Below are 14,440 nucleotides of genomic sequence, written 5' to 3'. Positions count from 1 at the left end.
CTTCCTCCTTTCTCTCTCTCTCTCTCTGCTTCTCTGCCTATTTGTGATCTCTGTCTGTCAAAATAAATCAATAAAATCTTTAAAAAAAAAAAGATTTTATTTATTTGGGGCACCTGGGGGTCTCAGTTGTTAAGCGTCTGCATTCAGCTCAGGTCCTGGGATTGAGCCCCACATCAGGCTCTCTACTTGGCGGGCAGCCTGCTCCGCGCCGCACCCCCCAACCCCCCGCCTGCCTCTCTGCCTACTTGTGATCTCTCTCTCTGTGTGTCAAATAAATAAATACAATATATATTTTTTTAAGTCCTTTTAAACAAAAAGATTTTGACAGCAAGAGACACAGCGAGAGAGGGAGTACAAGCAGGGGGAATGGAAGAGGGGGAAGCAGGCTCCTGCTGAGCAGAGAGCCCGATGCGGGGCTCGATCCCAGGACCCTGAGATCATGACCTGAGCCGAAGGCAGAGGCTTAACCCACTGAGCCCCCCACATCCCCCTGCAGTCAATAATTCTCATACCTACCTCCTAGAGTCTACAGTTAATAGTTCATCATGTAAGTACTCATCTGTGGGATGGCTCTCATTTGCCTGATGTTTTTATGCTCTGTTTGTCCTGGTCTTTTCTTGTTGGAGAGGGGAAGGTGTGCGACCGGATCATGTCGTTATGTCAGATGACTGACAGGTTTTGAGGATCTGGGGACACAAGCTGCCCCTGGGGTTTGTGCTAATAAGTTCAGTCGAGGGCTGAGTGTGTTGAATAAGGACGTTTGCCTCTGAGATTCATGAATCCGATTCTGAGCAAGATCTGTCATCTGCTTGGGAGGGGCTTTGACTGAAAGTAATTTCAAAGCACTTTCTGGGGCATGTTCTGTCTGTTTGGCCTTCGGGTGATGCGCACGGCCTCCCCGGCTGAGGTCAGAGTTTGAGACGTGCAGGCACTGGGGAGGGTGAGGGCACAGCCTGAAATGTGCGAAGTTGAAGGCCACCCCCGGTCTGCAAAACCAGGCTTCGGCACAGTTTACCAGTCGCCGACCAGCCTTTCTTTCTTTCTTTTTTTTAAAGATTTTATTTGTTTATTTGACAAATCACAAGTAGGCAGAGAGGCAGGCAGAGAGGAGGATGCAGGCTCCCCACTGAGCAGAGAGCTGGATGCGGGGCTCGATCCCAGGACTCTGGGATCACGACCTGAGCCAAAGGCAGAGGCTTTAACCCACTGAGCCACCCAGGCGCCCCGCCGACCAGCCTTTCTTAGCGCACAAATAGGAAGTTAACGTGATCCAAAGAGGCTCCAAGCTTAGAATTCTCTTCTGGAGGTAGGGAAGGTCACTACACATTTTCTTTGAAAACTCCCCACATGTTTAATATGGATTTGCCTCTAAACCCCTAAATAAATCTGAGAAAGCAAAGAAATCCAGACCCACGTTCGTTTGCTAGCTGGTCCGCTGGCCGCACAGCTGGAGTTGGAACTCGGGCCAGTCTGACTTCGGGTTCCAGGCCCAGCTGCTCGGAGGCCACCACGGGGCACGAGGGGTCTGCTGCCCACCGGCCTGTGCGGGCGCTGCCATTCGTCGTGTGCTTGGAGCTTTGGCTAGAAAATGTGATTAACGCAGATCTGGACGTCACTCAAAGGAGCTCCTTCTGACACCTGCATGGAGAGCCCGGGGGCCTTGTGAGCGGAGGTCACCTTGGGCCTGCCTGGTGGGTTGCAGAGCGTGCTCGAGCCTGCCCGCGTGGCATCCACGCAAACCTCACCCCGAAGCAGCGGCTCCCGGCTGAGCTCGAGGCGGGAAGGCGAGGCTCGGCTGACCCTGCCCGCACTCAAACTTGCCGGCCAGTGTCCAGCCAGCCCCGCGAGTCCCTGCCAGCCCCCAGACGCGTTTCAGTTTTCTCCCGGTTCCATTGGTGGCCTCAACCCTCACTCAATTGCTGTCCCATCCTCTCCCTCCCCTCCCCTCCCTTCCAGGCTTCTGCTGCAGGGTTGTGAGCGCACCCCGCATACTTCCCACAGGTTTCACAGGAGTGCGTTCCGAGTTTATACTTTCTAGAACATGCGTCCCAATTCTTCCCAAAAATGCCCCATGCTGGACCCTTCCCGCTCACCACCCAGGCCACCATGCTCACCTCCAGCCCCACCTCCCTGTTTCAGCCCACACCATGCGACACAGCCAGACGCGTGGATGTGTCCCTTTTAGTGTCACAGCCAGCTCCTAGGCCGAGTCCGTGCACACTGTGAAGCCCTCCCTCTGCCCGGACCCTGCTGCCAGGATCCGCTGCCCCCATCCGGGTCTTGGCTGTGCCACGAGCTGGCCACACTCCCCACAGCAGCTTTGCGTGAGGGCCGCCGGGGTCTCTGGCGGCCGCACTCAAGGACCGCCGTGAGGCCGTGTGCTGCATAAGACGAGGCCCCCCGAGGACTGGCACCGTCCCTCCCACCGTCCACAGATTGTTTTATCAAGTATCACCTTCTAAGATTTGTTCCAAGTGTTTAAAAATTTAAAAAGTGTTTTGAAATGTTCAAAAGAGTCCAAGTAGGAACACCTCCGAGTTCAGACAGAGCTCAGCTGAGGGGCTGGAAAACCCGGGGAAGTCGGACAGGACGGTGCGGGGGGGTGACTAGGGAAGGACGCATTCCTGGGGAGGATGGCCCTGGGGAGGAGGCCTCACCGAAGGGGATGGTAGTTTGCGAGTTGCGCTCCATTACTTTCTGTCTCCGAGGTGTTCCCGGGTCCACGCATGGCCCCAATGGGAAGGAGGTGGTCTGAGAGCGTAACGATGAGCCTGGTGGCCTGGGAGAGGACGAGGTGACGGGAGAGGGAGCTTAGGACAGATCATCTGAACGCAGAGAGCCGCAGGTTGCGGAGATGTGGGTGTGTCCACGTAGACGCCCCATATTCTGCAGAGAAAGGTGAGGTCTGCGCCTGCACAGCCAAGGACAAAGGGCCCAGTGGGAGGACCTCTCCCAGGCAGAAACATCAGAGCTTCCCAATCCAGGCAGCCGCGCTTCGCACCCCCAAGCGGGTGGGCCCTGAGGCCCCAGGCCCCGTAGCAAGCGCCTGCCGCCGGAGGGCAAAGGGAGCGGTTTCCAGTTTGCACGTCGCCCTTGACAGAAACCCGGGTCCCTTCCTGGCTCCTGCCTTCCTCCTTCCCTTGGCACGTGGAGCAGGGGCACTCCCGGTCGCACCGGTGCAGCCGCAGACGGGCTCCCACGTTCACCCCATCTGCACACATGCATAAGGGAGCCCAGCCGACGGTCCTGCTCTTTTTTTAACAAATAAAAATCCACAAATTAAAAAAAAAAAAAAAAGGGACGCCTGGGTGGCTCAGTTGGTTAAGCAGCTGCCTTCGGCTCAGGTCATGATCCCGGCGTCCTGGGATGGAGTCCCACATCGGGCTCCTTGCTTGGCAGCGAGCCTGCTTCTCCCTCTGCCTCTGCCTGTCACTCTGTCTGCCTGTGCTCGCTCTCGCTTCTCTCTCTATGACAAAAAAAAAAAAAAAAAAATATCCAGGTGAGCAAGTTTTGAATGATGAGTCGCTGCGTCCTTCCTGCAAGCCTATCACATTCCGTCCACCCCGGGCTACTCCCGGCCTGCCCATGGCTTAGCGGAGGCCGGCCCGGGCGCTCCGCTGCGGGTTTTGCTGCCGGCAGGACAGCCGGTATCTGTCATCTTGAACTGCCACTCGGGGAGGAAGGAGCTGAGGCCAGCCCTCCGCAGGAGCGGGGCGCAATGGCCCTTTGCAAAGCTCTGACCCTGGACGTAGAGGGATGGCTTTGGGGGATGCAGGTGCAGATACGGGGCACAGCCACATGACTGGTGACCAGGACACCGCTCACTCTGGACCTGGGACGCCCAGCGCATGATGCCAAGGGATCCGAGCAGCTGCGGCGAGCGCGCTGCCCCCAGGACATGTTCCCGGCCCTGGGGCTGGCCTCCACTCCCAGGCCTCAGAGGGGGCACCGGGGCTGAGCCTGCACCGTGGGGCCCTCAGCACCAGGTCCTCGCGGCCCTCCTGGCCCTTCCCAGCACCCCCACCCCCGCAGCCATCCCTCAGGACAGGGAGGGGGCTTCAGGAAGGCTCTTGGCCCTCAAGAGCCCTGTCCCCTCCGCATACAGTCTGGAACATGGGATCGGCTAAGGACGGGGCGGATCTTCAGGGGAAGGAAAGGCCTGCAGTTCGCCGAGTGCGGGCACAATTTCTCAGCTCTCCGTGGTACTTTCCAGCGAGGTCCGTGACCTCCTGGCTCTAAGCCGAGAAATAGGCTGAGTTTGATGACGCCCCCCCCACCCCGTGTGGTCATCCTGGTGGGCGCATGGTTTCGGGGGCCCAGAACACCGGCCAGAATGTCTCACCAGCGGGGAGCGCGATGCACTGGAGCTCGGCGCCCTCCGCGGAGAGCGGACAGGGGTCCTGGGCCCCACCAGCACTTCTGGTAAAGAGGTGGAGTGGGGGACCGCGGCGCCGGCATCTGTGAGCACATCGCTTCCTACCTGTCGCCGCGCGCCAGGTGCACGGAGCCGCTCATACAGCGGGCTCACGGGTCAGAAGCTGTTGTCTCAGGGCGCCTGGGTGGCTCAGTGGGTTAAAGTCTCTGCCTTTGGCTCAGGTCATGATCCCAGGGTCCTGGGATCGAGCCCTGCATCGGGCTCTCTGCTCAGCGGGGAGCCTGCTTCCCTTCCTCTCTCTCTCTCTCTGCCTACTTGTGATCTCTGTCAAATAAAATCCTAAAAAAAAAAAAAAAAAAAAGCTATTGTCTTCTTTCGGGGTTTACCAAGAATCCATTTGATTTCTTCCCAGATCTGGTTATGCAAGTAAGTCGTAACTATTTTAAATATGCAACTCAGTTAACAATTATGTAACTCCATGATGAAGAAAGTTGTAACATCTATGACCTGTAGGTTTGGGAAGGGCCCAGGAGCACAAACTCCTGTTTGAGAAGTGAGAGGCCCGAGGCCGCTGGGAAAGACCTGGGCTTTGCAGGGACGTGCCTCATGGAAGGCCGTGCAGACGCCCCAGTGACAGGCCCTGCACGTAGTCACAGCCGCACCTCCCAGTCTTTTGGAGTAAGAATCCCATGTTTGGGGCACAGTCAGTGAAGCGTCTGCCTTCGGCTCCGGTCATGATCTCAGGGTCCTGGGATCGACCCCCACATCGGGCTCTCTGCTCGGCGGGAGCCTGCTTCTCCCTTTACCACTCCCCCACTGTGTTTCCTCTCTGTGTCTGTCAAATATATAAATAAAATCTTAAAGAAAAAAAAAGTAATGCTGCTAGGACTTGCCTTGGGTTTGGCCACAGTTTGTTTTTCCCAGGTTGCAAATCTTTTTTTTTTTAAATATTTTATTTATTTGACACAGAGAGAGAGAGATCACAAGTAGGCAGAGAGGCAGGCAGAGAGAGGGGGAAGCAGGCTCCCCACTGAGCAGAGAGCCCGATGTGGGACTTGATCCCAGGACCCTAAGATCATGACCTGAGCTGAAGGCAGAGGCTTAACCCACTAAGCCACCCAGGCACCCCATTTTTATTTTTTTAAATTTTTTATTTACTTATTTGAGAGACAGAGAGTGAGAAAGCCGGGAGCCCGATGCAGGGCTTGATCCCGGGACTCCAGGATCATGACCTGAGCCGAAGGCAGTTGGTTAACCAACTGAGCTACCCAGGTGCCCCTGCAAATCATTAAAAAAATATATTTATTTATGGGGCCCCTGGGCAGCTCAGTCAGTGAAGAGTCCAGTCCCAGCTCAGGTTCCCTGCTCAGCGGGGAGTCTGCCTCCTCTGCTTCTCTCCCCTGCCCTCCCCGCTCATGCTTACCTGCTCTCTCAAATAAGTAAAATTTAAAAAAAAAAAAAGATTTATTGGGGTGACGGTGTGGCTCAGGTCATGATCTCGGGGTGCTGCATTCAAGGCCCATGTCGGGCTCCCCGCTCAGCCCTCTCCCTCTGCTGCTCCCTGGGATGTGCTCTCTTGCTTGCTCCCTCTCTCGAATGAATGAATAAAATCTTAAAAATTTTTAAAGATTTATTTGAGAGAGAGAGTGTACTCGTGCAAGTGCTGGGGGAGGAGCAGAGAGAGAGAGGTTTTTTTTTGTTTTTTTTTGTTGTTGTTGTTGTTTTTGTTTTTTGACAGAGAGATCACGAGTAGGCAGAGAGAGAGGAAGGGAAGCAGGCTCCCCGCTGTGCAGAGAGCCCGATGCGGGGCTCGATCCCAGGACCCTGGGATCATGACCTGAGCCGAAGGCAGCGGCCCAACCCACTGAGCCACCCAGGCGCCCCGAGAATTTTTTTTATTTTTTATTCTTTTTATTTTTTTAAAGATTTTATTTATTTATTTGACAGAGATCACAAGTGGGCAGAGAGCCAGGCAGAGAGAGAGGGGGAAGCAGGCTCCCTGCTGAGCAGAAAGGCCAATGGGGGGCTCGATCCCAGGACCCTGGGATCATGACCTGAGCTGAAGGCAGAGGCTTAACCCACTGAGTCACCCAGGTGCCCCGAGAGAGAGAATTTCAAGCAAACTCCCTACTGAGCCCAAAGCCCAACGTAGAAGTCGATCCCAGGACCCTGAGATCACAACCTGGGCCAAAATCCAGTCAGACACTTGACAGACTGAGCCACCCAATTTTTTATTCCTGAAAAAACTCATCTTTTGTGGGTAAAATGAAGCAATAAAAAGTACACTTGCCATAAAAGTACATATACTTCATTTTCACTGGTGACCGCCTCCCGCTGGTCCCTGCACACCACTTGCCCCAGATGACACAGTGGCCCCGGGACCCCCGCCTCCCACAGTCTACACTCGGCACACAGTCAGAGGGACCCTTTCACAGTTCGAGCTCCATGGATCTTAATTGGATCCGCTTTTCAATAAACAGGGATAAATTATTCCAACTGGGAATAAAAAACACTTTTGAGACAGAAGACACAGGAGAGGGATTGGATAGTTGATGATATTAAGGGATCATTATTTTAGATGCAAATAGTACTTTGGTTATGTTAAAAATGCAAATTCACATCTTTTGGAGACACACTATGTACTAAGACATTCGTGCATGTGTCTGGAATTTGCTTCGAAACAGTCCAGTTGGAGGACGGGGAGGAGCGGGGAGGAGAGCCGGAGCCCCACTGTCCCTGTGCCGTGCTGCTCACTTCTGTCCAGTGACCCCGGAGTGGGAGCGTACCGACCAACTGTGGGGTTGTGGCAAAGAGGAGTATACCCATCTGAGTTTAGGTGGTGACTTTTGTATTTTGTATCTTTTTTTTTTTTTTTTTAAGTTATTTATCTGGGAGAGAGAGAGAGAATGAACAGCAGGGAGGAACAGAGAGGGAGGGACAGAGAGTCTCTCCCCTAGGCAGGGAGCCTGATGCGGGGCTCCATCCCGGGACCCTGGGATCATGACCTGAGCTGAAGGCAGACACTTCACCGACTGAGCCCCCCCAGGCACCCCTGGATGGTGACTTGGATGCAAGTATCTACTTCTCTCCGTGGACCCTGATGTCACTGTAGCCGAGGGAGTGGGCCAGGGAGGGCTCACCGTGGGGGGGCACCAGGTCGAAGCCACACAGACAGACAGCTCATGCTGTCAGACAGGGGATGGTGTGAGCGTCTCAAACGGTATTGTTTCTAACAGGTTGAGAGTGAAAGTCCACGAGTCCTTAGTAATCAGAAGAGAGAGATTCAAAATTCACTCTATTTTAATGGTTTCAGAATAATGATTGATTCAGGCCGAGGTGAGACAGGAGGCCTGGGAACAGGGTCTTCACAGAATCGAGGAGCTGCCTGACGTCACCATCCCCGGCTACTTAGGGAGCCAATGACATAAAAAGTACAGGCTGGGGCCCTGGGTGGCTCAGTCGGCTGGGCATCTGCCTTCAACTCAGGTCATGATCTCAGGGTCCTGGGATTGGCCGCCCCCCCCCCCCCCGGGAAGTGGGCATGACAGCGTATGGGTCAGAGCATGTGGTCTTCCTGGGGTCTGGGGCAATGGATTATGGTGACAGTTGCCCAACTCAGTAAGTTCACCAACAATTATTCTCTTAAGAAGGGTGAATTTTATGATGTGTGATTATAATCTCAAGAAAGTACTTAAATTAACAGAAATCCCACTATGCAAAGAAAGTGGAAGGATCGTTGTGGATTTAAAGAAACCGGAGACACAAAAGAACAAGATGTGGGGCCTGGGCTGGGTCCCGGCCGGGTGGAGAAGGGGGTCACGGAAGGCATCCAGTTGTAGGGGAATCCCGCCGTAACAAACTTGTCCCAAGCCCCCTGGGGAAAACCCGAATATGGACCAGATACCGCCCATTGTATGGATTCTGCCCCATTTTCAGAGGTGCGAGAGGCGTTGGGTGAGGCCTGCCTTCGAGGGAGCATGGCTGGCCAGCTCTCCAGGGCATGGGGGACACCGCAGCCACACCACAACGTGGACCCTGCCCATCCTGCCTTCTCCTGGGGGCCTTCATCATGGAGCACGGATTGACCCTTACTTTGCATAGGTCTGAGCTTACGGCCCTCATTTTGAGAACCAAGCCCAGTATGTTTTGGGGAGACACATGGGTGCTGGAGACGGACAGGGACAGAGATCAGAACCATGGCTGCCTGTGGCGAGGGAACCAGGAGCACGCCGCAGGCGATGGGCAGCCGCTCTCCTTCCCAGCCCTCCTGATGCACGGACACTGGGCAACTTGTAAAGGTGGCCCGCGAGGATTCCCACCCTGGTTCTGCGTGCCCTTGTGCGGTCCCCTCCCCTCAAGGGTGGGCTGGACCCTGCAAACATAGCAACTGTGACACTGCGTCGTCACGTTGTGGGGACTGACTTCCACCTACTCCGGCATCACCCCCCACATCACTGTAATGGACACAACCACTGACCAGGTGTGGATGATCGAGGACTAACCTGTTAACAAAGGAACAAGGGAGACTGGGTTGATGAAGCGTCTCCTGGACACAAGACGCACATGGACAGTGTCCCCACAATCACCGTGAGGACAAGAGAAAGTGGCACAGCTGCAGACACACCAGCACCTTGTGCAGGGGGAACCGGCCAGCAGCCGGACACTCTCACACCACTCAGAAACCGCTCCCGGCTCGAGTGCCCCTGCGGGCAGGGGTGCTGCGGGTCGCAGAGGATGCTCGTGGCTTGAATTAAGACCCTTAGCAGCTCCCTTCTGCCCGCCCAGCAAGCTTCTCACTGAACATTTATTTGGTCTCTTGAGACCACTTGGCCAGACCTGGGGACTCAGGATGGTCAGGTTCCCATGATGGCAGGGTGGCAGCCCTGGGACGGGTCCAGACAGAGGTGGGGATTCAGGTCATGGGGCAGGCAGAGTCCTGGGCTCCTGCCCACCTTTCCCCATCACTTTCCTTTGTTAACAATGTCCTCGCTGCTTGCTGACCTTGTCCCTTAAGGCTGTTCCTGAAGTCAACGATCCAGCTACCCCACAATCACAACCCTCCCCACTCCCGCAGACGACTGGGCACCTACAAAGCAGTCGCCTCACGGGAGAACCAAAACCAGGGGCTATAGAAGACTCAGCATAGGTGAGCCTGGGCAGGGCAGGTTGTCTGCCTCTGGCTCAGATCATGATCCTAGCGTCCTGGCATCAAGTCCCACATCAGGCTCCCTGCTTAGCAGGAAGGCTACTTCTCTCCCTCCCACTCGTAAAATCTTTAAAAAAAAAAAATAATAAAGCACAGAGTCCACATAGTGAATGGGGGAAACCGAGCACCCCCTTAATGCCAGCAGACTTCCGTCCAAATGCAGGTTTCCAGGAGTTAGGATTCCACTTCCTGTAGCGGTCCCCACCCCCGTTCCAGAGCTCTGGTCCAGCATGAGTCACCTCCTGTTCAAGTCGTGGCCTGTGGACCCCCAGCCCCCCCAAACTCTGAGGACACCTTGTGACAGCTATTTCTTGGGTCAGGGGAGCAAACCACCCCGTTGCTGCAAGGGAAGGCTGTACAGAACCCCCGCCCCCCCAAGCAAGGACAGACAGCTGTGGTTTAGGTTTTATTTCATCATAAACTGAACTCTGAGATCCAGATAGGCCTGGGGTAAGGAACCATGGAACCCGCAGAACTGCAGCGAGCGGAGACTGTGGGGTAGTTCGAGCAGGCAGGGGTGGAGGGGTGCTCTCCCGAGCTACAGAAGGAATGGTCGGGTAGTTAAGATAAAACACGGGTCAGACTGATCAGATCTGTCCACAGTCAGCAATGGTGATCTTCTTGCTGGTCTTGCCGTTCCTGGACCCGAAGCGCTCCATGGCCTCCACGATGTTCATGCCCTCTTTGACCTTGCCAAAGACCACGTGCTTGCCGTCCAACCTACAACACAATAGGCGGCATCAGCGACGGGGCCGGTGACCAAGCGGCTCGCGCAGCGCAGGTAAGGGAGCGGGGGCCCCACACCCCAACAGAGTACATCCGAGAACATGAGGAGGAGGCGCACTCGGCCTTTAGCGCCGGCGCCCACTGACCCGACACCGCTTCCGTCTAGCTGAACAAACGGCAACACCACGGTGACTAGCAATCAGCCTCAGAAGGTGAAAATCCTCTCAACTGCAGCTGACCGAGCTCTGCTCGAAACAGACCCCAAAGCGTGCCCGTGTGGCCCAGTGGGTTAAGCGCCTGCCTTCGGCTCCAGTCATCATCTCAGGGTCCGAGGGTCCCTGCTCGGCGGGGAGTCTGCTCCTCCTCCGCCTCTCCAGTACCTCCCCCAACTCATGTGCACCCACAGGCCCTGGAGAGCCCATGAGCACACGCTGACCACAGAGCACCGCTCTTCCCTTGTTGGTGAGTAAGCTCTACACCCGACAGGGAGCCTGACTTTAAGACCCTGAGATCAAGCGTTCGGCCCTCCTGCGCAGTACCGTTCACTCTGCTGAGCGCCCCTCTCACTATTCCCGTGTCTGTCTTTCAAGATTCTGTTTATTAGGCAGAGATGCAGGGGGGCAGGGGTGGGGGGTGGTAGCAGGCTCCCTGCCCAGCACGGAGCCTGAGGCGGGACTCGATCCTGGGACCCCGAGACCATGACCTGAGCCCAAGGTAGAGGCTCAACCCACTGAACCAGCCATGCATCCCCATATCTTGCCTTCTGCGGCACAGGACGGCATTCTGTGGCTCCCCATGTCCCCCCAACCCTTTCGATGGAAAACAAACGGGGAAGCGAGGGATTGTCGCCCCTCGGCAGCCTTTGCCGTGCTGCGCCCTTACCACTCGGTCTTGGCCGTGCAGATGAAGAACTGGGAGCCGTTCGTGTTGGGTCCAGCGTTGGCCATGGACAGGATGCCAGGACCCGTGTGCTTCAGGATGAAGTTCTCGTCGTCAAACTTCTCCCCGTAGATGGACTTGCCACCAGTGCCGTTATGGCGTGTGAAGTCCCCACCCTGTGAACAGGAGCAAAACCGGTCACTCCTGGCAGCGCCATGGGAAAATGCACCAAACTTCGAAACTCTACCCTGGAAACAGCAGCTCCCGCTGACTCGCGAGGTCAAGTGGAAGCACGGTGGGCAGCAGCTTGCTCTCCAGGAAGACGCGGCGGCGCAGCCCGTACCTGGCACATAAATCCCGGGATGATCCTGTGGAAGCAGGAACCTTTGTAACCGAATCCCTTCTCCCCGGTGCTCAGAGCGCGGAAGTTCTCTGTCGCGAGAAAACAGACCCGCATGTACACAGACGCACTCGCAGGCGCGCCGGGTCGCGACCACCGCACACCAGGGCTGCGCACCAAGGGCACTCACCTGCCGTCTTCGGTACCTTGTCCGCGAACAGCTGCAAGAGAACAGAGCGCGGTGAGCGGCCGTCTCGGGGCCTCCGAAGCGCGACAGGAAACGCCTCTTCGGTGATTACCGCGAATCCCAACCACCAACGGCTCCCGCCGGGCGGAGGTCCCGTGGGGTCGGGATGGGCAACACGACACCCAGACGTGCCAAACTCCGCCACCGGCCAGGAGCCCGCGCGAGGCTTCCCTGCCCCCAACGTCGGGGGCCTCACACCTCCGAACGCGCGCGGCGGCCCTGAGCACCGGCTCCGGAGCGCTCAGACCCCCGCGGCGGCCTCACCCCGTCGGCTCCCGGGGCCGCCCTGCACCGGGAGTCCCCGCGGGCGCGGGGCTCACTTTACACGTAACTGACGCCGCGTGCCCGCGCCTGCCAGGAAGCCCCCGCCCCGCAGCCCCCGCCGCAGCTCCACCCGAGGGGTGCAGGCGCCTCCCGCAAGCCCCCCCCGCCCAACCTCGGGGCGGGGGAGGCCGGGATCTGCCCCCGGACGCCGCCAGGAAGGGATCCCGCACGTCCCCCGGCAGATGAGCCCCCGGGAGGAGCCGAGGCCGCGCCACGTGCGGAGGGCGGCCGGGCGCGTCCCCGAGCGCCGCCCGCAGAGCCGCCGCGGGACCGTTGGGCGGGCGGGGCCGGCGTCGTCGGCGCAAGGCGGGGGCGCCGCACGCTTCCGCCGGGCGGGGCCGGGCCGCTTCCGCAGTGCACCCCCGCCTCCCGCACCGCGGTCCCCTAGGCCACCCCTCGGGGCCCCCGCCGCCCCGCCTGCGGGCGTTGCCCACCCCGAGCGCGCGGCCCGAGCACGTGCGCGCCGCCCGTCCCCCGCCGCCCCGCCTTTGTCCGCCGCCGCCCCTCCCCCGCCGCCCCCGGCCGCCCAAAATGGCCCCTCGTCAGGAAATGGCGCCGCACCGCCCGCGCTCCTCGGGCCGGGGCCGCCCGTCCGCCCACGCCCCCGCGCCCCCGCTCGCCGCCGCCCCCCGTCCGCCCGCGCCCGCCCGCCCGCGCCCGTGCGGCGCGCCCCGCCCGCCCACCTCGAAGGAGACGCGGCCCAAGGGCTCGCCGTCCACGGCGATGTCGAAGAACACGGTGGGGTTGACCATGGCTGGGCGTCACGGGTGGCTCCGGAGCGGCGGCGTCTGCAAGGCGGCACGAGCCGCGCCGCCGTCCCTTTTATAGCCCGCCGGGCCCCGCCCGCGGCCGGTCGCGCGCCCGGACCCTGGCCAATCGCGAGCGCGAGCTGGCCGGAGTGATGGTGCGGCTGGCCTATGATCGGAGACGGCGCCGGAGGGGCGGGATGGGGGCGCGCGTGCGCGCTGACGGCGCAGGCAGGTTCCCGCCTGCGGGCTCCGTCGCGGCGCTGCGGCGTGGGGACCGGGTCGGGGACGGGGTGCGGGCGTGGGGACCGAGGCCCCGCGCGCCGGCGGAGCCCTAAGGGGCGCCGGGCGGGAGGGAGACGGAGGCGACGGCGCGGGCGGGCCTAGGCAGCCCGGCGGCCAGGGCGTGTCCCCATTGCGCAGAGGGGGCAACTGAGGCGAACGCAGGCCTCAAGGTCGCGCAGCCCGCCAAGGTCGCCCGCGCCCCACCAGGCCCGCACCCCGCGCGCGGCTGGGGGCGCCGGGTGGCCCCGGGCATTGCCCCCTTCTCCAGCGCACGGGAGGCGCCGCCGCCCCCCTCTCAGAGGTTACGAAATGCCTCCAAATGCCCCACTTTCCGAAAATATCCTGCAGAGTCCGCTCGAGCTTTCTCCGGGAGGGGGACGTTGACGCGAGGGCCCGGCGCGCGCTCTTGCCCCCTTTCGACCTGGGGAGCAGGAGTGAGCCGCGCCCCAGAAGGCGCCCACCCCCACGCCCGGGCTCGGACGCGGACGGTGACCCCGTCCCCCGTGCGGAGACTGTAAGGGGGTCGTCAGGTCCTCGTCGGCCGCTCAGTTGCAGCAGTCCCGGTGTCCTGTCGTGTGTCGTCCGCCCGGCCCGGGAAGCCGCTCGATGCGCCCCGCCGCGGGCGTCCCGCGCCGTCCCGGCAGCTGCGTGCGGAGCCCGCGTGTGCTGGGCTGGCAGACCCTGCTTCCCGGCCCCGCCGTCCGGTGGCCCCCGCTGTCAGCGCTGCAAAGTGAGGCTCCTCCCTGTGAGCAGCTGCTCGGAGTCACCGGCCTTGGAGTGTTCCCAAAGCCAGACCTGGAAACTGCGTTTTTCCCCTCTCTCTCTCTCCCGTATCACCTTGGGGTTGGTGACCTTGAGGAAGCTGTGGGTTCCCTTTTGCTTGAAACAAAGTACCCCAGGCCCTCAGCCCTGAACGCGCCGCCGGGGGTCTCTGGCCTCCACCCTGAGCCCTGCAGCACTTAGGGACCCATCCTAGGGAAGGGAGGACCGTGCGAATGCAGAAGCGACCTGGCTCATGCTCACATCCCAGTAAAGTCCTGCCTCTGTAAACATCCCCCGGGGTCAGCAGGGTCCTGGAGCTGCCCCCTGCATTCACACCAGCATGCAGTGTGTGCACTCAAGAAGGTGAGCGTGCTAGAGGAGCCATTGGGGCAGGGAGTCCCGAATTAGCATTATCAACTGAACCGGACTTCCTGAGTAAAGTATCAGCCGGTCCAGAACCTCAGGAATGCGGGGCTGTCCTGCCTTGTTTGGATGAATCACACTCGAAGCAAACCCGACCGCGACAGCTCCCTGATCCCACTAGCTCCAG

The 14,440-nt window shown here is 59.2% G+C and overlaps 1 protein-coding gene across 1 annotated transcript; it reads right to left on the bottom strand.

Moving 5' to 3' along the window:
* Positions 1 to 9,974: 9,974 nt before the first annotated feature.
* PPIA (peptidylprolyl isomerase A) lies at positions 9,975 to 12,922 on the bottom strand. The gene is made up of 5 exons (XM_047695766.1): positions 12,781 to 12,922; positions 11,717 to 11,747; positions 11,530 to 11,618; positions 11,190 to 11,362; positions 9,975 to 10,301 (listed from the first exon to the last, which is right to left on the bottom strand). Exons 1-5 carry the CDS (start codon positions 12,847 to 12,849, stop codon positions 10,169 to 10,171), a joined length of 495 nt encoding a protein of 164 aa, XP_047551722.1. The 5' UTR covers positions 12,850 to 12,922; the 3' UTR covers positions 9,975 to 10,168.
* Positions 12,923 to 14,440: the final 1,518 nt, after the last annotated feature.

This window comes from Lutra lutra, chromosome 11 (assembly GCF_902655055.1).
Source record: "Lutra lutra chromosome 11, mLutLut1.2, whole genome shotgun sequence".
NCBI lineage: Eukaryota > Metazoa > Chordata > Mammalia > Carnivora > Mustelidae > Lutra > Lutra lutra.
The sequence above is the reverse complement of the archived record's forward strand: the minus strand, read 5'-3'. Positions and strand labels throughout refer to the sequence as shown.

Bases quoted from the DNA above. Each gene is read 5' to 3' on its own strand.
- PPIA (XM_047695766.1), bottom strand. From the start codon at position 12,849: ATGGTCAACCCCACCGTGTTCTTCGACATCGCCGTGGACGGCGAGCCC. The intron at 11,748-12,780 runs GTGGGCGGGCGG...GTTCTCTTGCAG, and splicing joins TGGGCCGCGTCTCCTTCGAG to CTGTTCGCGGACAAGGTACC. The intron at 11,619-11,716 runs GTGAGTGCCCTT...TTCTCGCGACAG, and splicing joins CAAGGTACCGAAGACGGCAG to AGAACTTCCGCGCTCTGAGC.